General features: G+C 43.8%; 1 protein-coding gene across 5 annotated transcripts in view; it reads left to right on the plus strand.

Moving 5' to 3' along the window:
- The window catches only part of fcho2 (FCH and mu domain containing endocytic adaptor 2), a 95,481-nt gene that overhangs the window by 29,712 nt on the left and 39,144 nt on the right, over positions 1–26,625 (plus strand). For all 5 annotated transcript variants that reach the window (XM_038964555.1, XM_038964556.1, XM_038964559.1 and 2 more), the window contains exons 5-14: positions 200–352; positions 765–869; positions 7,608–7,706; positions 13,838–13,934; positions 22,057–22,101; positions 22,429–22,501; positions 23,136–23,160; positions 23,469–23,525; positions 23,611–23,671; positions 23,898–24,073. In XM_038964555.1, coding sequence (XP_038820483.1) covers positions 200–352; positions 765–869; positions 7,608–7,706; positions 13,838–13,934; positions 22,057–22,101; positions 22,429–22,501; positions 23,136–23,160; positions 23,469–23,525; positions 23,611–23,671; positions 23,898–24,073 — 891 coding nt within the window. The remainder of the gene's footprint in view (positions 1–199; positions 353–764; positions 870–7,607; positions 7,707–13,837; positions 13,935–22,056; positions 22,102–22,428; positions 22,502–23,135; positions 23,161–23,468; positions 23,526–23,610; positions 23,672–23,897; positions 24,074–26,625) is intronic.

A 26,625-nucleotide genomic window follows, 5' to 3' on the forward strand; every position in this document is an offset into this window, starting at 1 on the left:
TCAGCATAGCAAAAAGTGTTGTCACACACACACAGCGCCCGTCTCTCTCCCTCGCTTCGTGCGGATGTGGTTTCAACCAATCTCTTCTGTTTTAATTATCTTTGTTGCCGTTAAGGCGGTTTCAAAAAATGGCTTTTCAAACTATACCAACATGATTGTTTAATGGTTGTCGTCTTGCCCCTCCCTCTGTCTTGTTCAGACGAAGGAAGAGGTGGCGTCCACTAACGGGGCAGTACAGGCCATCCAGACAACCGGGGTGGCCTTACAGAAGTCCAAGGAGAACTACAACGCCAAAACTGTGGATCAGGAGAGACTCCGCAAGGAGGGAGCCACACAGAGAGAAGTGGACAAGGTACACTACACTAGACTTAAGTACACTAGACCAAACGACTCTTAAGAGCGAGCCACACGGAGCGATGTGGACAAGGTGGGAATGTGGGGAATCGCAGGTAGACAACAGAAGATGATAAGTGTGCAGCTGTAGATTCCCAATATCTCTCCTATCACTATCCCATTCTCTGTCTCCATTTCCATACCCAAGTCTGTCATTATGTACATACGTAATAGTAAAGCCAGAAGAACTGTTTACTGCCACAATCTGTTTCTGAATCACATACTGTGGTTGGTTGTTGTGAGTAGTAGTTTGGTGTCTCGGGTCTGGCGAGATCTGTTGCCCCATAGAGCACTGTGCGACTAATGCTGACGATGACACATGAGAACAGATGGCCATTTTCCTGTTGTCTGTCTCTCTCTGTTCTCTGCAGGCGGGAGTGAAGGCCAAGAAAGCCACAGAAGCCTACAAGGGCCTCGTGGAGAAATACGCCACAGCCAAGTCCGAGTTTGAACAGAAGATGGCTGAAACTGCGCAGGTGTGGGTTTGTGTGATTTGGTTAATCCGCGCACTTTCTAGTACCACAGTAGAATGTGGTTGTGTGCTTCTTGTTTTTGTGTGTGGTGTACTGTACTCTTATGTGCTTTGCGTGCATGTTCTAAGGGACTCTTTGTGTGTGTGTGTGTGTGTGTGTCCACCGCTCAGTATTCCGTGCTGTGTGTGTTCTGCGTTCCATGCCTTTATCATCTCCAGCCTGTTTTTTCCTCCCTAACGGAATCATTGTGGAAAACTCTGATTGGAACCATCTGAACGGCTGATTAGATCAACTCTAAATTAAAATCAGATCAACAGAATGTGGCCCTCCATATCCTCCTGCACCGCAGCGAGACACACGGCCAAACTGCTTTGAGTTAGGGGAGCGTTTCTGTTTCCCCCCCCAGAGAAAACAGCAGGACAGCTCTGCTTCCTTAGATCACAGTCGACAGCTCATCTCAAATTCAACACATGTGCGCATGACTTATAAACACACGGCGCGGGCGCACGTGTTCCGTGACGTCGCTTGCGTGCGTGCGTGTGTGTTTCGAGTTTGTGTCTCTTATCTGTCTGTCTGACTCGCTGTCTGAGTGTGTCTGTAGGCTGAAGTGAATACCGGGGTTTATGCATGTGTGCTCGCCTGTGAATGTACTCTGTGTGTCGTGCGTTTTTGTGTGTACACGAAATGTGGTAGTGTTTGCTCGAGCAATCATGGATGTTTGTGTGTGAAAGAATATGAGATTGCCTATATCCATGCTTGTGCACATTTTACGAGTTTGTGTGTGTATGTGTGTGTGTCTGCGATGTATGTGTTTATGTGGTCAGGCACGCTCATCTTCCCCTCTCTATCCACCATGTGATTTAGGAGTTTATGATTATTTATAGTCATTCTCCTCAGTTTACCCCAAACTCTCTCCAGCCAGCACTTGATGGGAGTAAACACCAGCGTTTAGAGCCCCGCCCCCCCCCCCCCCCCCCTACACACACACAGACCGCTCCAAACCCAGAGACCAGAGATGAGCCCAGCTCCTTGTGGCTGGCCCACCCTGGATAATTGGCACCTTGTGCTGCAGGGGGATCTGTGTTGGTGTCCCTTCGTTTCCAGACCACCCAAATAGAGACGACACACACAAGAAGGAAGTGGCCAGGGCACAAAGAGGAAGTCTTTAGGGAAATGTATACATGTGTTTTCATCAATCCAAGAGTAATCCTTCCGCGGTGTGTTTTTCCTGCATTGGACACGGTGCACATGTTCTGTTGTACACACACGTTGGTGCTCTTTTGAATTCCTCTTTTCGTAGACCGTGACAGAGCCCAAAGTCTTGCCTGACCAGGAGAAAGTATTTGTCTTAGTTATGTAGGTTATCTATAAGCTACGCACACCAAGGCGCATTGAAGCTGTTCTGGTGGCTCGTGGTGACCTAACGCCCTATTAAGACACTTTGATGTTGGTGTTTCCTTATATATTCTTTTACCTTTTTATTTAAGCAGGGAGTCATGCTGAGGTTACGGTGTCTTTTGCAGATGAGCCCTGCATCAACACATCAATAGACAACTATTACACTATTGGCTACGTAACCTATCTATATACACATCAATTACACAATACATGAAAAGCAAACGCGGAAAACACGAAAAGCAAAACACAATCATATGAAACAAACACATTATTCAGTGAAAAGCCCTCTAACATCCGCCTGAATTAGAGGCACCAACTCCACCAACATTTGGAAATCATTCCGCATGAGAGGCGCAACAAAAACCACTAAAAGCAGATTTACCTAACTCGGTGGAGATTGAATGGATCCCCAGGATTAGCCACCACTGAGTCCGGGTCTGGTAACTTAAACGTTTGAAGGTTAACAATGAGGTAAGGTATGGCAGAAGTTTATGCAAGAGTACTTTATAGACATTGAGTGTGCAACGCATCAATATACTAGCCTTCAAAGAGGGCCGGCCTACTTTCTGATAGGTTCAGTACACATCATTGCGTTTTCTATCACCCGTAATGAAGTGCAATGCGCTATGATAAACTGCGTCCAATGGCTTCAATACAGTAGCAGCTGCATTCATATAGACGATATCGCCATAGTCAATAACCAGAATGAATGTGAAGTGAATTATCTGTTTTCTGCTATTTAAAGTAAGACAGGACCGTGTCCTAATAGAATATTTAGAAGTGGGGCACGATTAATGAGGGCACCGTCCAAAGTACGTATGCACAAATCAAACATTTTTAATTGATTTGGAAAATAACATACTTGGTTTTACCTACATTGATCTGAAATTGGTAGTTAAAGGCTTTCAGCAGGGCAATAAATGCAGATTGAAGCTCTGACAGAGCCTGGTCAGCTGTGGGGGCAATATCATGCACTACATTGTCATTTGCATACAGGTGAAAGTCAGTTATTTCTGTAAAAAAATATATTTTTTATGTAAATAGTGAAATGAACCGGACCAAGAATCGATCCCTGTGGGACACCCTGATTTAACACCACCAGTAAATTCATTCCAGCTACACACAGCCAGGTCCAGGCCAATTGATGAAAGACTCTGAATAAGTAATGATTGGTCCACAGTGTCGAAGGCTTTAGACAGGTCAATAAAACAGGCCACGCAGTGTTTCTTCTTATGCAAACAATTAAGAACATAATTTAAAACCAAAGAAGTATCAGAAATTGTTATATGACCCGGTCTGAAACCTGACTGGTGTACAGTTGTGGCCAAAAGTTTAGAGAATGATATAAATTTTCACAGTCAGCTGCCTCGGTTTGTATGATGGCAATTTGCATATACTCCAGAATGTTATGAAGAGTGATCAGATGAATTGCAAAGTCCCTCTTTGCCATGCAAATGAACTGAATCCCCAAAAGACATTTCCACTGCATTTCAGCCCTGCCACAAAAGGACCAGCTGACATCATGTCAGTGATTCTCTCGTTAACACAGGTGTGAGTGTTGACGAGGACAAGGCTGGAGATCACTCTGTCATGCTGATTGAGTTCGAATAACAGACTGGAAGCTTCAAAAGGAGGGTGGTGCTTGGAATCATTGTTTTTCCTCTGTCAAACATGGTTACCTGCAAGGAAACACGTGCCGTCATCATTGCTTTGCATAAAAAGGGCTTCACAGGCAAGGATATTGCTGCCAGTAAGATTGCACCTAAATCAACCATTTATCGGATCATCAAGAACTTCAAGGAGAGCGGTTCAATTGTTGTGAAGAAGGCTTCAGGGCGGCCAAGAAAGTCCAGCAAGCACCAGGACCGTCCCCTAAAGTTGATTCAGCAGCGGGATCGGTGCACCACCAGTACAGAGCTTGCTCAGGAATGGCAGCAGGCAGGTGTGAGTGCATCTGCACGCACAGTGAGGCGAAGACTTTTGGAGGATGGCCTGGTGTCAAGAAGGGCAGCAAAGAAGCCACTTCTCTCCAGGAAAAACATCAGGGACAGACTGATATTCTGCAAAAGGTACAGGGATTGGACTGCTGAGGACTGGGGTAAAGTCATTTTCTCTGATGAATCCCCTTTCCGATTGTTTAGGGCATCTGGAAAAAAGCTTGTCCGGAGAAGACAAGGTGAGCGCTACCATCAGTCCTGTGTCATGCCAACAGTAAAGCATCCTGAGACCATTCATGTTTGGGGTTGCTTCTCAGCCAAGGGAGTGGGCTCACTCACAATTTTTCCTAAGAACACAGCCATGAATAAAGAATGATACCAACACATCCCCCGAGAGCAACTTCTCCCAACCATCCAGGAACAGTTTGGTGATGAACAATGCCTTTTCCAGCATGATGGAGCACCTTGCCATAAGGCAAAAGTGATAACTAAGTGGCTCGGGGAACAAAACATTGATAATTTGGGTCCATGGCCAGGAACCTCCCCAGACCTTAATCCCATTGACAACTTGTGGTCAATCCTCAAGAGGCGGGTGGCCAAACAAAAACCCACAAATTCTGACAAACTCCAAGCATTGATTATGAAAGAATGGGCTGCCATCAGTCAGGATGTGGCCCAGAAGTTAATTGACAGCATCCCAGGGCAGTTTGCACAGGTCTTGAAAAAGAAGGGTCAACACTGCAAATATTGACTCTTTGCATCAACTTCATGTAAATCACCACATTCTTATCGGCAGACTCAATAGCCTTGGTTTCTCAAATGATTGCCTCGCCTGGTTCACCAACTACTTCTCAGAGTTCAGTGTGTCAAATTGGAGGGACTGTTGTCCGGACCTCTGGCAGTCTCTATGGGGGTGCCACAGGGTTCAATTCTCGGGCCGACTCTCTTCTCTGTATACATCAATGATGTCGCTCTTGCTGCTGGTGATTCTCTGATCCACCTCTACGCAGACGACAACATTCTGTATACTTCTGGCCCTTCTTTGGACACTGTATTAACTAACCTCCAGACGAGCTTCACTGCCATACAACTCTCCTTCCGTGGCCTCCAACTGCTCTTAAATGCAAGTAAAACTAAATGCATGCTCTTCAACCGATCACTGCCCGCACCTGCCCGCCCGTCCAGCATCACTATGGACGGTTCTGACTTAGAATATGTGGGCAACTACAAATACCTAGGTGTCTGGCTAGACTGTAAACTCTCCTTCCAGACTCACATTAAGCATCTCCAATCCAAAATGAAATCTAGACTCGGCTTCCTATTTTGAAACAAAGCATCCTTCACTCATGCTGCCAAACATACCCTCGTAAAACTGACCATCTTACCGATCCTCGACTTTGGCTATGTCATTTATAAAATACCCTCCGACACTCTACTCAACAAATTGGATGCAGTCTATCACAGTGCCATCTGTTTTGTCACCAAAGCCCCATATATTACCCACCACTGCGACCTGTACGCTCTCGTTGGCTGGCCCTCGCTTCATACTCGTACCCATACTTCATACCCACTGGCTCCAGGTCATCTACAAGTCTCTGCTAGGTAAAGCCCCGCCTTATCTCAGCTCACTGGTCACCATAGCAGCACCCACCCGTAGCACGCGCTCCAGCAGGTATATCTCACTGGTCACCCCCAAAGCCAATTCCTCCTTTGGCCGCCTTTCCTTCCAGTTCTCTGCTGCCAATGACTGGAACGAACTGCAAAAATCACTGAGGCTGGAGACTCATATCTCCCTCACTAGCTTTAAGCACCAGCAGTCAGAGCAGCTCACAGATCACTGCACCTGTATATAGCCCATCTGTAAACAGCCCATCCAACTACCTCATCCCCATACTGTATTTATTTATTTATCTTTTTCCTTTGCACCCCAGTATCTCTACTTGCACATTCATCTTCTGCACATCTACCATTCCAGTGTTTTAATTGCTATATTGTAATTACTTCGCCACCATGGCCTATTTATTGCCTTACCTCCCTTATCTTACCTAATTTGCACTCACTGTATATAGACTTAACTTTTTTAAAACTTTATTATTGACTGTATATTTGTTTATTCCATGTGTAACTCTGTGTTGTTGTATGTGTCGAACTGCTGTGGTTTATCTTGGCCAGGTCGCAGTTGTAAATGAGAACTTGTTCTCAACTAGCCTACCTGGTTAAATAAAGGTGAAATAAATAAAATTGTCAATAAAAGCCTTTGACACTTATGAAATGCTTGTAATTATACTTCAGTATTCCATAGTAACATCTGACAAAAATATCTAAAGACACTGAAGCAGCAAACTGTGGAAATTAATATTTGTGTGATTCTCAAAACTTTTGTGTCACGCTCGTCGTAAAGATGAGACCAAGGCGCAGCGTGAGTAGAGTTCCACATAATTTGAATCAACTGAAACTCACCTAACAAAACAACAAACAACCAAACGAAACGTGAAGCTACAGGTGTGCACTCAGGCAACTCAATGTAGACAAGATCCCACAACACAAACGAGGAAAATGGCTACCTAAATATGATCCCCAATCAGAGACAACGATAAACAGCTGTCTCTGATTGGGAACCATATCAGGCCAATATAGACATACAACACCCCTAGACATACAAATACCCTAGACATACAAAACTAGCGTACCCACCCTAGTCACACCCTGACCTAACCAAAATATATAGAAAAACAGAGATATCTAAGGTCAGGGCGTGACATTTTGGCCAGGACTGTACATTTAGTATATATTTTGTAGTTAAAAACAATCTAATGTTGAGTATTTACCAAGGATTCTATAATTTTTGCTAGGCAAGACAGTTTGGAAATGGGGCGAAAATTATTTAGGTCACATGTGTCACCACCTTTCTGAAGGGGGGGAGTATATATATTTGCAGACCCAAGGGATGGTACCAGAAATAAATGTAAGGTTAAAGATTCTGCGATCAGAGGAGCAGAAAGCTGAGGCGTCTAGCACGTCGAAAGTTGTTGAAATGAAAACAAAGATTCTCTAGAGGCTGGGAGAGGGGCAGGCAGTCAACTGGACCTGTAGCTTAGAGGAAAGTATTTTGGTGTTTGTTTCATTAGTCCCATTGTTGATATAGTCCCAACATATTTTTCACGTCAGCAATCAGGTTTTCTAGATACTTTATGTAACTTTCAGAATACAAAAATTACAGAAGGTAGGGTGCAAAATGCAAACATAAATCAGCCGGGGCTTTCCTGGTCAGGTCAAACGTCATGGAAAACTCGGGGTCCTAACTCTTCTACTGGCATATTTGTTTTCCTCTAGTTTAGTGACTCCTACGTGTAAGTGGATGAATTTCTGCATATTTACTCCTTTGCGTTTTCTTTCTGTGTTCCAGAAATTTCAGAACATCGAGGAGAGCCACATCGTTCACATGAAGGATATCATTCAGTCGTACGCACAGTCTGTTGACGAAACACACGTTCAGATCGGAGAAGTGAGTCAACACACACACACACACACACACACACACACACACACACACACACACACACACACACACACACACACACACATTCCTGTGGGCGGGGTGGGGTTTGTGTCCTGTCCCCTTGCTCAGTGGGTTCACTGTGCGTCAGATGAATTAGTGTAGTCTTTGATCACTCTAATCGTTTAACTGAGAACCAGGAAGCCTTCCATTCAGTGGTTTATACCAACCAATTAAAAACTGATCAAAACTCCCTCTCGACCAATCTAAAACACCTTCAACATGCAACCAGAGGCACGGCATGCCAACTGTACTAGGCATCGCACTCTGATCTTAAGAAGTGTGAATATTTTACTGAACTTTTACTGTGTTTTGCTGTACATATAGTACTGAATCAGTGATAATTACAATGTTGATCGTTCCAATTACAACATAATATCTTCTTTTTTTTTACCTCAAATGTTTATCTTATATGATAGATATTCTTAAAGAAATTCTAGAGGTTTTACTACTTGACAGAATAGACAACTCAAAAGAAACTCTGCTCCACTGTGTGTGTGTACTGTGCAATGGCTGTTGCTGCTGCAGTCCCAGTAGTGTCCACAGGGGGAGCCACAGCCCCATTCTCTGCCCTCCAGTCTTACCGTGCATTTGAACAGGAGAAGGACAACGTTGCCTGTCTGTGTTAGCTTGGCTAGGCTGGGCTGGGCTTAATTAAAATAGAGCCTAAAGGTGGATGAGTGCTGTCCCAAACAGCTGGGAAATGATGCGCAGGCAGACCAAGTAATTGTGATTCCGTGATGAATACCCTTTAAACCAGGTTGGAGGGGAGAGGGAGAGGTGGGATCGGAGCGAGGGAGGGAGAATGTGGCCACTCTAATCGTGCAAGATACTGCTTCATCAGTTAGACCACAGGCACTCAAACTCGGCCCAGACATGCAAACACGCACGCACACGGGTACACTTACTTGACCAGCACTATAGACCAACAAATACACACACTGTCAATATACTATGCACACTCACAGGGGTGTCTTGCTCCCATTATTTTAGAGGGGGCACAAAGTGTGTGAGGATGGAAACTGTTTTTTTCCTGCAATCTAGAACCATAATATTTTATGCCATGTAAAACAAATAAAAAATTTTTTTTTGCATAAATTATCTTTACCTGTTAAATTGTCATTTCAATGAGGGTGTCATTCTGACTGTTGTAAATCACACGTCTCAATATACTGCATTAACACGCCTATGATATTACATCCAAATGACAACATAGTACAAGGGATCATAACATACATCATCAATACAGGCACATATCATGGCATCATAATATCATGATATTTGTAGATTCATTATCATAAGGGGCCCGTTTTACTTGTAAACCAAGTATTTTTCCCCCCATATCGAAGCATACATCTTGAGCTGTTGTATCCTCCTGATTTGCTTCTCTGCTAAAATCTGGGTAAAATATTGAAAGGAATGTGAGTCTTATTACGTTTATAATAGCTTGCTTTTCTAAAGTGTAGCCACATTTCCAGCAGGCATGCCAGCTAAGAGAGCAGCTTGTCTAACAACAACTTGATTGATAGCCAGAAATGGCTTGGTAGGCAGTTACGAGGTTGGGAGATTCCCATTCTAGCTGGCTAGCTAAAGCCAACTTCATACGATTGCTAGGTGGCTATTATTACAGAGAAACAACCAAACATGTTTTGTTTTATTTATTCATCAAGAAGGAATCAATAGGCTGCATAGCTTGATCATATTAATTTACAAACAAAAGTCCTGCCCATCACCGGCAGCTAAAATCAAATCAAATGCACCATTGTGCACTATGGAAGGAACCATGTACTAGGGAGAATGATGGGGGGGGGGGGGGACTTTTTGCCTGGTCCAGTGTGCCCCCTCAAAAATACAACTAAATAATGATGATAAAACATGGTCTTAAAAAGGAAGTTTAGTCATTTCTTTAACATCTGCAACGTTGTAAAACAGGGACAATCGGATGTGTCCCTGTGCCCCATATGGGCATGACGCTTCTGCACACGCAAATGGACATTACACTGTACACACACATGGTCAAGTAAACACATACTCTTAAGCAATCCATATTTTCCAAACACATCAACACACTTAAATAATTCATACGGTCTAGTGACTCAAACACACACACACACATTCACTGGCCAGGTGACCAGAATGTGTACCGACATGCACACAGCCCCAGTTTGGCTGTTTGGCACACTGGCTAGCCTGGCGTTAAGTGTAGTTTCATGTTAACCTGGGGCTGGGGTCTAAACAGTGGCGTGGCTGTCTGCATGTCTCAGCCATTTTCTAGTTATACTACCCCTCTACTCTCTGGACATGAACAGAAACCACCAAAGACCACGGCATAGGAAAAGAGGAGGGAAGAGGGGAGAATGTAAAGAGACTGCATGGAAGTAAAGAGGGGATGTGAGGCCACACGGTACAATGCAGTTTAAGAGGAGAATGAGGTCCTCTGTAGCTCAGTTGGTAGAGCATGGAGCTTGCGATGCCAAGATATTGGGTTCGATTCCCGGGAACGCCCATATGTCGTTTTTTGGCATATACTATTATTTATGTATATATATCTATTAGAATGTGGACAATTGAACTAAAAGTCATATATGGTACTACTTCATTCCTACTGCGTGTTTATTCTGGTTGATATTTTTACAACGATATGCCTCCGTGCTGTGCAGAGTCACAGGAGGGCAAGTGTGTGTGTGTGTGTAGTCTGTGTGTTTGTTGTGCGTGCAATGTTTGTATTTGTAAGCGAGCATTTGTGTGTGAGGGAAGTGCCCTTGAGTGCGAATGTGTGTTTTTTTTTTTGTGCATGTGTGAAAAATCACTACCGGTAGAGAGGGGTTTGAGGGGGGGGGGGTTGTGTGTGAGACGCAGGTGATGACATTACAGTGCATTTCCTCACGGCAGCAGTGAGCAGCTGGGCTAGAGCACCTGACATATCGCGTGTGCTGGAGTGAGCATTCGACCTCGCCAAGGCCCCCCCCCCCCCCCACCCCCCGTGAGGGTGCAGGGGGCTAATGCACTCCGCCTTGCCGGAGGGGCTCAGGAGGGGGGAGGGGGAGACGTGTATGTATGGTCATGATAGTGGATGGAGGTACTCTGTTGTGCTTACAGTATCACGCACATCTGAATCGTTTGGCGAGATGGCACAGTCAGTCAGTCAGATGTTCGTCATCTGTCTGGTCCTTTTACCCTTCCCCCGATACAGTCTCACACACGCACACGCACACACACAAACCACTGACATCCACACACAAACGGCGCACACACACACTGACACACACGCCACTGACATCCTAAACAAATAAACAAACATCATCCTTTCTGTGATAGCACCCAGAGGGCATCAGGGAACCGCTCTGTCAACAACAAACCTACCGACACAAAACCATACCAAAATGTATTATGTAAGCCAGTCTCCACAGGCCATTGAGACACATTGTACAGAGATTTTTATATATATTTTTTAATAACAGAGAGCGAAGCAAACGCTGGGCAGTACAGTCTTTTAGAGGGAGTATACAGTGAAAAGCACAGAGCCATATTGTATGTGTCACTCCTTCTGAGCATTCTAAAACCAGAGACACCCAGAGAGAAGTCCCCAGGGATACGACCTGTCACTCACAACACAAACCATCACACAGCAAATACACACACATTCTCCCTCCTTTCTCTCCGTCTCACACATGACTATCTCACACACACACACACACACACACACACACACACACACACACACACACACACACACACACACACACACACACACACACACACACACACACAGATACAGGCACACCCACTCTCTGTCACACACCCACTGCCCCATTTTCTTATTGCACCAGCACCTCCCAGTGTTACTACTACCACAGAGTGAGCCCTCAATGGACTCAATCAACACCCATTCATATGTGTCATATTCCAAGTGTCTGCCTCTCTGCCTTAAGTTCTTCAAGTGATTTTTTTAGTTTATTCATGTAATGCTAACTGTATTGATGCCATACCGGGGTCAAATACATGTGAAAATACTTGAGCTGAGCTTGATTTAGTTTGCCCTGTACAATGGAACCAATGAAATAGTCCCAAAAGTGCAAAATCCAAGATAAAGATTCCGTGAGTCTTATCAGAAGCTAGCAGATTCATTACTTACCAATAACAGCTGCAAATTCCAATAAAACAACATTTTTGAAGTTCACTTTCCTTACTTTGTCTAACAACACTATGATGAATCTAACACTTAAGTTTTGTGGGTCAATGCAGCATTTATTTAGTTTCATGGCACAAACGTTTGTTAGCATTCTTACACTGGCTTTATCCAGAGGGAGCAGGCCTGTTCAGGGGGGTTGCCGAGCAACACGTGCCTTGGAGGGAGAAAACGTTCTGCATAGGGCAACAAATTCCCATGATTTGTGAATCTGTTCGAACCGAACAGCTAGGTTGACAGCTAAAATGGCCTTGAAAAAATACGATTTCAGCTAATAAGGAGAGTATCTCACAAAATGGCATTCACTAACCATAAACTATTTATAAACTCAGCAAAAAAAGAAACGTCCTCTCACTGTCAACTGCGTTTATTTTCAGCAAACTTAACGTGTAAATATTTGTATGAACATAACAAGATTCAACAACTAAGACATAAACTGAACAAGTTCCACAGACATGTGACTAACAGACATGTGTCCCTGAACAAAGGGGGGGTCAAAGTAACAGTCAGTATCTGGTGTGGCCACCAGCTGCTTTAAGTACTGCAGTGCATCTCCTCCTCATGGACTGCACCAGATTTGGCAGTTCTTGCTGTGAGATGTTACCCCATTCTTCCACCAAGGCACCTGCAAGTTCCCGGACGTTTTGGGGGGGAATGGCCCTAGCCCTCACCCTCCGATCCAACAGGTCCCAGACGTGCTCAATGGGATTGAAATCCGGGCTCTTCGCTGGCCATGGCAGAACACTGACATTCCTGTCTTGCAGGAATTCACGCACAGAACGAGCAGTATGGCAGGTGGCATTGTCATGCTGGAGGGTCATGTCAGGATGAGCCTGCAGGAAGGTTACCACATGAGGGAGGAGAATGTCTTCCATGTAATGCACAGCATTGAGATTGCCTGCAATGACAAAAAGCTCAGTCCGACGATGCTGTGACACACCGCCCCAGACCATGACGGACCCTCCACCTCCAAATCAATCCCTCTCCGGAGTACAGGCCTCGGTGTAATGCTCATTCCTTTGACGATGAATGCAAATCTGACCATCTCCCCTGGTGAGACAAAACCGCGACTCGTCAGTGAAGAGCACTTTTTGCCAGTCCTGTCTGGTCCAGCGATGGTGGATTTGTGCCCATAGGCAACGTTGTTGCCGGTGATGTCTGGTGAGGACCTGCCTTACAACAGGCCAACAAGACCTCAGTCCAGCCTCTCTCAGCCTATTGCGGACAGTCTGAGCACTGATGGAGGGATTGTGCGTTCCTGGTGTAACTCGGGCAGTTGTTGTTGCCATCTTGTACCTGTCCCGCAGGTGTGATGTTCGGATGTACCGATCCTGTGCAGGTGTTGTTACACGTGGTCTTCCACTGCGAGGACGATCAGCTGTCCGCCCTGTCTCCCTGTAGCGCTGTCTTAGGCGTCTCACAGTACGGATATTGCAATTTATTGCCCTGGCCACATCTGCAGTCCTCATGCCTCCTTGTAGCATGCCTAAGGAACGTTCACGCAGATGAGCAGGGACCCTGGGCATCTTGCTTTTGATGTTTTTCAGAGTCAGTAGAAAGGCCTCTTTAGTGTCGTAAGTTTTCATAACTGTGACCTTAATTGCCTACCGTCTGTAAGCTGTGAATGTCTTAACGACCGTTCCACAGGTGCATGTTCATTAGTTGTTTATGGTTCATTGAACAAGCATGGGAAACAGTGTTTAAAACCTTTACAGTGAAGATCTGTGAAGGTATTTGGATTTTTACGAATTATCTTTGAAAGACAGGGTACTGAAAAAGGGATGCTTTCTTTTTTTGCTGAGTTTATATAATATGCATTTGGGGACAAAATCAATCTGTAAACGAAGTGCACGTCTTGACCCTATGTGTTTGTTGTGTTGTCCCTCTGCAGGTCCATACAGAGTTTTTGGGGAACATGGAGAACACCTCTGTGGAGGGTTTGATACAGAAACTGGCTGAAAGTAAAGGAACGGGCAAAGAGAGACCAGGTAAGATGCCCTACACGCACATTCACCTGGGATGATAGGAAAAACACGTATGCAGATCAATGTATTACACATATGTTATCGTGTATGACTGGTGAAGCACTTCAGTGGTTAGGGGCAATTCTATATAATTTGTCTACTCCTTCAGGATGCCTGAATCTGACTGTGGATCAGTGGTTAGTTAGGGGCAACTTCTATACTTACTCCTTCAATGTGGCTGAATCTGACCCTGTATCAGTGTTAGTTTATTAGAGGCCACTTCCTTGAAAGTAACTTCCTGTCTTTAAGGTGGATAGGGGCCTATGATAGGGAGTTAGCCAATGAGAGAGCAGTAATGAGAGGTTGTACAAGGCCATCTGACTCAATAGATGTAATCTGCTGTAAAGGTAGGTAGGTGATATTCCACTTAGCATGTGACACCATGCAAGCCGGGAGAGTGGTCGGGGCGTTTACACACATGATAACTTGGATATGTACTGTGTCGGTGTGCAGGGGTACGAGGTAATTGAGGTAGATATGTACATATAGGTGGGTAAAGTCACTAGGCAACAGGATAGCTAATAAGCAGCAACATATATGATGAGCCATTTGAGGAGTGAATGCAGATAGTCCGGGTAGCTATTTGGTTAACTATTTAGCAGTCGGAGTCGTACGTGGGCTACCCTCAACACTTGGGGGTGGCCCGTCAGGAAGTCCAGAATCCAGTTGCAAAGGGAGGTGTTCAGTCCTAGGGTCCTAAGCTTAGTGATGAGCTTGGAGGGCACTATGGTGTTGAACGCTGCACTGTAGTCAATGAACAGCATTCTCATATAGGTGTTTCTCTTGTCCAGGTGGGAGAGAGCAGTGTGGAGTGCAATAGAGATTGCGTCATCTGTTGATCTGTTGGGGAGGTATGCAAATTGGAGTGGGTCTAAGGTATCTGGGATGATTGTGTTGATGTGAGACATGACAGGCTTTCAAAGCATTTCATGGCTACAGATGTGAGTGCTACGGAGTGATAGTCATTTAGGCAGGTTACCTTGACGTTCTTGAGCACAAGGACTATGGTGGTCTGCTTGAAACATATAGGTGTTACTATGGTGGTCAGGGAGAGGTAAAAAATGTCAGTGAAGACACTTGCCAGCTGGTCAACGCATGCTTTGAGTGCACGTCCTGGTAATCCTTCTGGCTCTGTGGCCTTGTGAACGTTAACCTGTTTACTCACATCGGCTGCGGAGAGCAAGAACACAGTAGTCTGGAACAGCTGGTGCTCTCATGCATGGTTCAGTGTTGCTTGCCTCAAAGCAAGCATGTAAGGCATTTAGCTCGTCTGGTAGGCTTGTGTCACTGGGCAGCTTACGGCTGTGTTTCCCTTTGTAATCCGTGATAGTCTGCAAGCCCTGCCACATTTGACGAGCATCAGAGCCGGCGTAGTAGGATTCGATCTTAGTCCTGTATTGACGCTTTGCCTGTTTGGCTCGTCTGAGGTCGTAGCGGGATTTCTTATAAGCATCCGGATTAGTGTCCCGCTCCTTGAAAGCGGCAGCTCTAGCCTTTAGCTCAGTGTCGATGTTGCCTGTAATTCATGGCTTCTGGTTGGGATATGTCCGTACGGTCACTACGGGGACATCGTCGTCGATGCACTTATTAATGATGCCGGTGACCGATGTGGTAAAACTCCTCAATGTTATCGGATGTATCCTGGATCATATTCCCTTCTGTGCTAGCGAAGCAGTCCAGTAACTTAGCATCCACTTCATCAGACCACTTCCGTATTGAGCGCATCACTGGTACGTTTCTGTTTTGCTTGTAAAGAAGAATCCGAAGGATGAGTTATGGTAAGATTTGGGAAAGGGAGGGCGAGGGTGAGCTTTATGCGTCTCTGTGTGTGGAGTAAAGGTGATCTAGAGGTTAGTTGCACAGGTGACATGCTAGTAGAAATGAGAACTGATTTCTGTTTCCCTGCATTAAAGTCACTGGCCACACGCAGCGCCGCCTCTGGATGTGCATTTTCTTGTTTGCTTACGGCCCTATAGAGCTTGTTGAGTGCAGTATTAGTGCCACCATCGGTTTGTGGTGGTAAATAGACAGTTACGAAAAGTAAATAGTATGGTCTGCATCTTATCATGAAGTATTCTAACCTGTGCGATCAAAAACTCTAGACTCCCTTAATATTAGCGATCGCACACCAGCTGTTGTTAAGAAAGAGCACACACCCCTCCCCCTTCTTACCTAAGGCAGCCGTCCGGTCTAGAGGATTTATGGGAAAAAAACAGCGAGATGTATATTATCCATGTCCTTCTTCCGAGAAACATAGAATATTACAGTACTTCAGGTCCTGTTGATATGATAGTCTCGAGCGGAGCTCTTCCAGTTTGTTCTTTAGTGATTGTACATTTGCCAATAGAATGAAGGGTGGAGGCGGTTTATTTGTTCGCCAACATAGTCTTGTCAGGATGCCGGCTCGTTTGCCTCTGGCGCCGTTGCTTTCTCTTTCGGGTGCCGGGGATTAGGGCCTGGTCCGGAGAAAGCAGAACATCCAGAGCTGCTGGCTCATTGAAGTAGAAATTGTCATCCAAATCGAGGTTAGTGATCGCTGTTCTGTGGTTCAGAAGCTGTTTTCGGCCATAGGAAATGATGGCGGAGATATTTACACACACACACACACATTGCTGTGTTGAGGCTGCAGACTGAACTAAGCAGCCAGAACCAAGCTCTTCTGGAGGTCAGGAGCTCAACATTGGCTCTTGTGTAAACTACGACATGCTACAGTAATCAAGGGAAATCTCTCCAAATGGTTTAACTCCTTCTCCCTCTCTCTTGCTCGGTTGGTCTTGCACTCTCTCGCACACTCGTCTGTGTAAAACCTTGTGTGTCAGGAGTTTATTAGATCCTAATCTTAAAGCCAATCATGGTAGGCCTAAAGAAAGTGGGTTGATTATCACATACAGTATTCAGACCCCATGACTTTTTCCACATTTTGTTTTACGTTACAGCCTTATTCTAAAATGGATTAAATAGATACAAATCCTTAGCAATCTACACACAATACCCCATAATGACAAAGCGAAAACAGGATTTTAGACATTTTTGCCTCTTTGGCAAAATGAGGCAAAAATACTGTATTTACATAAGTATTCAGACCCTTTGCTATGAGACTTGAAATTGAGCTCAGGTGCATCCTGTTTCCATTGATCATCATTGAGATGTTTCCACAACTTGATTGGAGTCCACCTGTGGTAAATTCAATTGATTGGACATTTGGAAAGGCACACACCTGTCTATATAAGGTCAGAGCAAAACCAAGCCATGAGGTCGAAGGAATTGACCGTAGAGCTCCGAGACAGGATTGTGTCGAAGCACAGATCTGGGGAAGGGTAGCAAAACATTTCTGCAGCATTGAAGGTCCCCAATAACCAAGTGGCCTCTATCATTATTAAATGGAAGAAGTTTGGAACCACCCAGATAGAACATCTCTGGAGAGACCTTAAAATAGCTGTGCAGCAACGCTCACCATCCAACCTGACAGAGCTTGAGAGGATCTGCAGAGAAGAATGGGAGAAACTCCCCAAATACAGGTGTGCCAAGCTGGTAGCGTCATACCCAAGAAGACTCAAGCCTGTAATCGCTGCCAAAGGTGCTTCAGCAAAGTACTTAGTAAAAGGGTCTGAATACTTATTTAAATGTGATATTTCAGTTTTTATTTTGAATAAATTAGCAAACATTTCTGAATCTGTTTTTGCTTTGTCATTATGGGGTATTGAATGTGTATATTGATGAGGGGGGAAACTAATTAATCAATTTTAGAATAAGGCTGTAACCTAACAAAATTTGGAAAAAGTCAAGATGCCTGAATACTTTCCCCAAGGCACTGTAAATATGGCAAGGATAATGGGGCATCATTCACATCCTTCTCTCATCTCCATATTCCTGAATAGCTTATGCCATCCTTTTGACTCCTGGTGAAGGAGTTATCTATGGTTACAGCCGATGTTGTGTTATGCATTGTGGCTTTCCCAGGGGCTTGCGCCACATCCTATCAGGTAGCCGACACAATGGGCCCGACTTGGGGTGTGTTTGTGTGTATACAAATGGTGACCCTTGACCTCTGTGTCCAGACGTGGCGTCCAGACAGCAGCGGCCTTCATTTTGTTTTGACAGCAGAATTAATTGAGGGCTGAAAACAGTTGTAAAATTCCTCCCCTTCTCAAGCTGTTCATTAGAGATCGCACCGTGGCCTAGGCCGTGTCAGAAAAATAACCTGCCTGTCCCTTGATGAAATAGCTGAACGGATGGCCGGTCCAGTGCCTTTCGAGAGAGGGAGCTTGAATAAACTTTCTACTGCGGAAACAATCCTAAAGTGACACGCTGCGAGGGTGGGTGGGGGGGTTCGCAGTGTTCACCGATATCCAGCTGAGCTGTCAACTGGCGGCTAGCCAGACACGCAACCCCTCCGCCCCTCTCCCTCTCTCCCCGCTCCGCTCCGAGCACCATATGAAGCAAATGCAATTTTAAAAAACCATTCTCCGCTCATGTGTGACTCGACTGCATGCTTCTCTCAAAGAGAGAAATAGAAAAGAAACCTCTTCCTCTATATAAACAAAGTCGCCTGTCTGTTTATGAAATGTTTAAACGGTTCCCAATGCCGCCTGTGCAGATTTAGGTAAGATTAGCGTGTCTAGTTTGTAGTTTTTTTTGCTGTAGTCCATGTATGCGTAAATATTGTCAGATGCAATTTTAGGATGCTGTCAGCGAAAGGTTCCTGCACTGCTCTTGCTTTATTTCAGGCAATAGTCATGCAATGTTCTTTCAAATATGTTTATTCTCTTAGAATTGGTTACTATGGGGTGTTTGGCAATGGCAGCAACTGTTTAATACTTTTGAAGATTATGGTAAATGTAAGTGCTCCCTCTTGGCTAAGTAAATATACCTGCTTCTTGTCAGCACTCTGTGGATTAGGCATTGAGCAAGGGTCTCTCTCCTCTCTCCTCTCTCTCGTGAACTAGTTCTTGGATGAGCGTAGCGTTTGTGTTTTGATTGGAACGGAGCGCACACACAAACAGTAGTCACGTCAGTGTGTGTTAGCCGACGGTGAAGAGCTAACGGTAGACGGTCTGATATTGCACAGTAGAGGAGATCGGTCATTGGTGGACTCTATCCACTTCACTTGGCGTGATGCGTGCCTCTCGTGACTCCCCGCTTCCATGCGCTTCTCCAAGCTCTGCGCGCCCTGAACAATGCGTCAATTCTGCCCGCGACTGACGTTCTCTGGGGAAGGCTGCATTGAACCACTGTTGCCGTATATGTTTGACTAAAACATCATTAGCATTGTTTTTTCAGGTCATGGCATTTTGGTGCCATGGAAATAAAATCTTGCCCAAGGCTGGCCTCTTCCCCTCTCTTCTTTCTCTTTCCATGGTCTGGTATAGGCTAGCAAACGCAGACAGTGTGTTTCGTGCATGAGCTTTTAAGAAGATAAATACAAAGGAAAATGCCCCAAAAGGCACTTGGAACAGATCTGTATTCTGCTGAGTAGGCTGTGTAGTCACGGAATCCCAACATTGCTTTATCAACGGACAAAATAGATAACAAAATTTATAAAATCATAGTTATTCCCATCTACTATAGACTATAGCACTTTAATCTTATGTTAATAGGAATTTATTTATTGTTCATAGATTAATCCTCTAAGAAAATTCACATAAAACGAGGTAAAAGGCACCATTTCACACTCATCGTCTTTCTGCTCATGATAAACCGTAAAATGATAGCTTTTGACTCGCTGACTTGTCATTGTGCTAACGTCATATGGGGCCTTGTACTATTGACACGCACATTCATCGTGAGTGTTGCTTTTCCCCCCACAGCTTTAAAAAAAAAAAATATTCAACCTTTATTTAACTAGTCAAGTCAGTTAAGAACAAATTCTTATTTACAATGACGGCCTACCCCGGCCAAACCCGGACGACGTTGGCCCAATTGTGCGCCGCTCTACGTGACTCCCAATCACGGCCGGTTGTGATACAGCCTGGAATCGAACCAGGGTCTGTAGTGACGCCTCTAGCACTGAGATGCTAGAGGCATTTTCTCAGGACTCGTGGCATTCCAAGTGCAAGAGCTCAGAGGTAAATATGCATAATTGATGAACATTAAATTAAGCAAGATCTTTGTTGTTTTTCGCAGGGGGTTTTCTTATTCATTTATCTAAATTCATTCATTTATTTTTTTATTGTGAAAATCAAGTTTGGCTCAAAATTACATCAAGGTCATTCCTCCGAGCAGACTTGACCGACAGACTAAAGCACACAAGCTCTGTGTGCTTTAGTGTGTGCGTGCGTTCTCGCTTACGAGAGGGGCAGATCAGGTTCGTGGGGTGTGTCTATCCATGGGTTTTAAACACCTCACTCCGTGACACTTTCAGTGGTTCAGTGGCTCAAACCTGTTAAATCCCTCTAACTCTGCTAGTCTGCTTAGTTTGAATGGCAGGTGTTATTTCATTTGATTGGTTGTTTGGTCTCTTTCTCAGGTGTACAGTATAATTGTCTTAAATGCGTGTACGTCCATGAGAATGTGTATCTAATAGTGCTGTGAGGGTGTGTGTTTGTGAGAGAGAGACTGAGGAATACTGATTCCTTGTTAGTGTGGCTATACATGCGTGCGTGTGTGTGTAGTGTGCTGTAGTGTGTGTTTGTGTTGCGTGCTTGTGTGTGTGTCTGTATGTGCTCATGAGTGCAGTGAATGTGTGTAGTGTACTGCACTGTACCTTGCGTGCTGTAGTGTTTTCCCCTGTTTCTGGATAGAGCGTCACATCTTGCCGATGGCCACCAGACACCGTGTTGAATGTGCTATTGACCCTGTCTGCCCTCTAGGATCAGCGTGGACAATTTACCAAGCCTGTGCGTGTCTGACCGGATGCTGTCTGTTCCTGCCAAGCCGTGCGTGCGTGCGCGACATTCACAACACTGCCAGCAGAGGGTCATTCACCTCGGGCTCACACAACTACCGTATAACCATGTGACCGACGGTTATGGATGAAGACTGTCATGGAAATAAAATGGAACCGTTTAAATTGTTGTTTCTGTGGAGCAAACTGCTGACTGAATAGCGGACGGCCGGGCATTCATTCAGTTGAGTCCGTTTCTGAGGTAACATGGACTCTTAACAACTTATTGAAACTTTGTTGCCACTTGCGAAAACAAGCAAGTTGTTGTAGCAAATGAGTCGGTTGCCTAGGCAACACCCCCCACAATGTAGCAGCAGGGCATGGACGTTCTAAACCTGGCAATTTGACTGGTAAACTCGTGTACACTTGCAATGGCTGCCTGGTATTGTCATGCAATCATTTGCATGGTATTGTAGAATGTTCATTCAAATGATGTTAACTGATGTGGCTCATGCAATGTATTTTTTGTATTTTTTTATGTCAGTTGAGTTTAATCCACAAATCACGGCACATTGATAGGTACACTTCCTGCTTTTACTTCCTATGGGTACACTCGCAATGGCCGCTAGTCTACCCGTTTTGCCATCATTGACTTGAATGGGGATGCCCATTCTATTAATTCTATTTCTTTGTCAGCACATGTAGTCCAGAGAGGAGAAAATGTGTGTTTTAAAAAATATATGTTTTGCTGTTTGAGCGGTTATTACAATGACAGCGGTCACTTGGCTGGACAGTTACCGTCATCCAAAATTCCATGACCGTCACAGCCCTGCATTCACCTCTTAAATGCCAAATGAACCTAACTTGTTGTTTCTGTCTTATCAGGAGACTCTAGGGAAGGGATGGGCATCTGGTGGGCACATTATTCAAAACTGCAAACATTTCTCTCCAACCCATCGCAAAAATGAGTCAAATTGCATGAAATCAGTAATAAAATTGCTAAATATTCTCTCCGCCCCATGTTAAAATGTGTAGAATTGCCGCAAACTTTCTTTAAAACTACCGCGTTTTCTCTATGCCCCATGGCAAAATGCATAAAATCGCTGGAAATGAACTCTTAAACGTATTTCACTTAGTTCCCCTAAAAGGCTAGGGCCGGATCTGACTGCATGTGTGGGTAAGGATGTGGGTACGCAGACCTGCGAGCCACTGCAGCCCCTCTAAATGCCAAATGAACCTAAATGATTGTTTCTATCTTATCAGGTCCTATTGAGTTTGAGGAGTGCAACACTGCCATCGCCACTGAAGGTAAGTCTCACACACACCCTGCTTTTCTATAGTCTATTTCCACCTCAATGAAACAAACAAACCAACCGAGAACTGGATGAAAATCAGAAATAAATGTGAAAAGTCTGACTTTATATTTTGCAAATAAATGGTGGTAACATTTAAAGTCTAGATGTTTTAAGTTGTCTGACCTCTTCCCAGTTCAATTTGTAATAAATCTGAAGAATTGTGAGTGTTTCTAAAAGTTGCTGATTTATCACTTTTTTTCGGTTTGGAGTTTGTCACTCATATTTGTCAAAGCAGATACATTTGTTCAGTCTCACACGCACTCCTTTGGTTTGTTTCTAGGAGCCAAACCCAGGAAGAGAAAAACATATGCGTTCCCTGGCCGCCGGAAAGACAACAAGGACACAGACTCCACGTGAGTATACATTTTCTACTTTTACACTTTGAAAAGTATTTATCAAGGATTTTTTTAAGTCGTTTTTATACTGTTAATTATGTACTTTCCACTGTCTGGGAATATGATGCGATGGCTTTGTGGAGAGTCTTTTTAACTGACTGATTCTGTTTCAAATTATCCAAGATACATTGAAATGATCTTGCTTTTTAATGGTGGTGTCCTGCAGACCCAGGTTCTACTATTTCTAATATCTCAAATAGTTTCACATATACATTTCGAAATACGTATTCAGATAGTGTTTGAAAATACTCATGCGCGGACTCAAATACACTCCCATGTATTTGAAAATAGTATTTGAAATAAGTATTTGAGAACTCTGAAATAGTAGGCTATTTATAGGAAATTATTAGAAAATACTTTTGAAATACTTCCAATAGAAGTAGTTGATTCGGCCAAGTTATTTGAAAATACACAGAAAACAAGAATTTAAATAACAAATCATAAAATACTCATGTAACCCAGGTTTGGTGTCCTGATAGATGATACTCCTTTAGCTTCGTTGGACTCGATGATAAAATGTTTAACTTTTATGACCATGGCTTTTTTATGAGAATGAAACTACTCTTGGTTGTTTCTTTTGGCATGTTCTCAGGGAGTCGACAGAAGTTGAACCTGCTGTGAGTACCCTTCAGTTACATACTTTAAAATGGCATTTATTTGAATGACATTCATTCAATAGTATGTATGATACTGTATTATTATACTAGTGAATTATTTTGTAGTGTCGTCATCATGCAATAGTATTGCAAATATTTGTCAATTATTGTAGAAATTGTTAAAGTAATTAAATTAGTTGAAGTTATAGTAATCCTCTCTCTCTCTCTCCCCCTCTCTCGCTCTCCGCCTCTCTCACTCTCTCCCCCTCTCTCGCTCTCTGCCTCTCTCACTCTCTGCCTGTCTCTCTCTCTTCTTCCCTGGGCTGTAGAATAATGCCAACGGAGCTCCTCCTGGGTACTATGGCACCATAGACTTCCAGAACGCTGTGAGTATCACACACACACTAACAACAAAATACCACAGCAAGTTATGTGCATAAATGACCCAATATTTTGTCGTCTCTCTTCTAGAATGTCCCCACGGTTGACGAAGATGGCTTCTGTATCAGACCGGAAGACCGCAACGAAAATGATATCCTCCAACACTCCTCAATGCTTTACACTGTTCAAAAACTCTTTGTATTCAAATGCATTTTATCATTCTTTTTGCACCGATCCCATTCTAATATGCATTCAATAAGATGTAACTGTTGGTTTCATGTTACCATATCTCCATGAAGCCACTATATTGCCATAGAGCCACTAATCTGTCTGGCTGTGTGTTATGATCTGTTCTGCTCCTTAACCGTGTGTTCCACATGCCAAAGATAACTCGTTCTATTCATCGAGTGACTCGGAGGACGAGGATGAACCCAGGAAGTTCCGCGTGGAGATCAAGCCGGTGGCGCCCAACAACGGGACGCACCAGAGCCGAGCCTCCATCGACGAACTCAAGGCTTCCATCGGGAACATCAGCCTGTCGCCACCAAACGCGGTACGTCAATTCTGTAGTCTTTACAACTTAAGTTGATAGAAACCTGTTGCTCCACAGATCTGTCAGAGATTCCACTCACATATTGTAGACTGTCACAAACGTTTTGGTCTTCTGTAGCTCAGGTGGTAGAACAGCATGGTGCTTGCAATGTCAGAATAGTGGGTTCGATACCTGGGACCACCCGTAGGTAAAATGTATGCACGCATGGCTAAGTTGCTTTGGATAAAAGCATTTGCTTAATGGTGGTATTATTATATATTATAATATATTATGATAGCATTTTATTTGTCACATGCGCCAAATACAACAGGTGCAGACCTTACCGTGAAATGCTTACTTACAACCCCTTAACCAACAATCCAGTTCAAGAAATAGAGTTAAGAAAATATTTACTAAATAAACTAAAGTTAAAAATAAATAAAAAGTAACACAAAAAAATAACAATAACGAGGCTGTATACAGGAGGTACCGAGTCAATGTGCAGGGGTACAGGTTAGTCGAGGTAATTTGTACATGTAGGTAGGGGTAAAGTGACTATGCATGGATAATAAACAGTGAGTAGCAGCAGTGTAAAGACAGGAGGGGGGGATGTCAATGTAAATAGTTTGGGTGGCCATTTGATCATATATCAGTCAATAATGGAGTCCTCCATACTTGAATACTTTGAAAAGACCAAGAAAGTGATTTGGGATGAAGGAAATCCTATATCCTACAATGTTAAGACCAAGAAAGTGATATACAGTACTACCATTATCACTCTAGGCATGTACATACAAAACAAATTTATTCTGATCTATATCCTATCATAAGATGTTTCCTCTGTACACTTCATCTGGACCCATTCACTGACCTTAGTACGTCTACCCTCTCAATTTGCCTGTCTGAGGAGCAGTACAGTTTCCCCCTGTCTGTCTGTCAGTCTGTCCCATCTCCTCTCTAACACTAGGGGGCAACAGTACATTGTATTTCTCCTGTAAGTTCTGGGAAATGGGTACTTATCAAAAAGCTCTCCTTCTGACAAACATTATTAGACAGTCACTGTATCATTCATATTTGAAAGTCTTTCCTGAGGTATTCCGTTCTGCCTGTTTGGACCATTGCCTCTGTTCTCTAAGATGAGTCACTGTGGACAGTGTGAGTGAGCTCATTCAGAAAGTTGAGTTTTTCTTGAACAATTGAAATTTGATCGTCTGGAGTTAGAATTCAAACATTATTTTTCATTTGCTTGTGTTTGTTATTTACAAGACCGGGAGTATGGAAAAAAAAGTGTCACAAATAGTCTCCACTTTTGGACACTTGTTTTCTCTCTTACTTGACTTTAACACATGTACATCTGTTTAATGGCACAGGTGGAATGGCAATATCTCTAGTCTCTCGAACACTCTATTTAACCCCCTAGAGTCAATGTCCGCACCGCCACGGAAATCTAATTAACATCATATTTTAAAAATCCTCATAAATCTATCAGTTTAAGCTAGAGATACCTGTTTTTTTTCCCACCCCCATCTGCCGATGTCACACTTCTGCATCTGCGGTGAAAGATACAGAGCTAGAGGTGGTGTTCTCCGTCATTTATGACCCCAACCCCACGAGCGTCTTGGGACTTGTCTGGAGTCAGTCCTGCCGATCTGTCAACTTCTTTCTGTAGCGTCCGAACAGTTTGGGCTACACACTACACCCCTCTGTGGAAAGGTGAGACTCTCGCGAACATGTACGTATCAGATGTTTTGCTCGAGGATGCCCACAGGCCTGACGAGACTCATCTGAAGGTCCCCCGGTTCCAGTTTTTTAAAAAAATATGGAAGAAGTGTGTGTATATATGGAGACTGTAAGGGTTTAGATATAGGACAGACACTTCAGAACAAACTTCCTTTAGATTTTTTAGGGGGGGGGGGGCGCTATCTGTTGATACATGTAGTGAATCTGTTATTCAGTGCATTTGTATGGGCTAATAGCAACATGATCTTTGGTATAACATTCTTAAAACAATTCCATATAGCTTAGACAAGGCTTAGACTGTTTAGTGCCAAAAATAAGGGGTTAACACTTTGACGTGTGTTTGTACGCTCAAACCGGTGTGATTAGAACGCTTATTTAGAACGTCCACTTATGATTGACGCAACAGTCAGTGTTTGAGCTGGCCACACTTTTTTTTTCTTCACAGAAACATTTTGCACAGACAGTCTTTACAAGGTTATATCCTCAATGTGAGCCGTTTATTTTTGGATGCAATGTTCAGACATTCACAGAAGTAGCGACAGCATAACACAATTAGTCGTAGCACCGGGGAAAGAGTGACCTAACACAGGCGGTCATATTTAGCCAACTCTTGGCTGATAGAAACCATAATATGAATTAGCTAATAACAATTACTATATACAATTCATCACACCACAGGTGACCTCACCAGTGATCGAAATAATTGAGTAAACCACTTTTAAAAAATCTGAAGTTATCAGACAATGTGTAGTTTGTGTACGCCGCCATGTTTGTTTTTTCGTGTCAACCAAAGATTAGAAGTTACAAGATGAGTTGGGTCTGTTTACAGTATG

The sequence above is a fragment of the Salvelinus namaycush genome, chromosome 26 (genome assembly GCF_016432855.1).
Source record: "Salvelinus namaycush isolate Seneca chromosome 26, SaNama_1.0, whole genome shotgun sequence".
Lineage (NCBI taxonomy): Eukaryota > Metazoa > Chordata > Actinopteri > Salmoniformes > Salmonidae > Salvelinus > Salvelinus namaycush.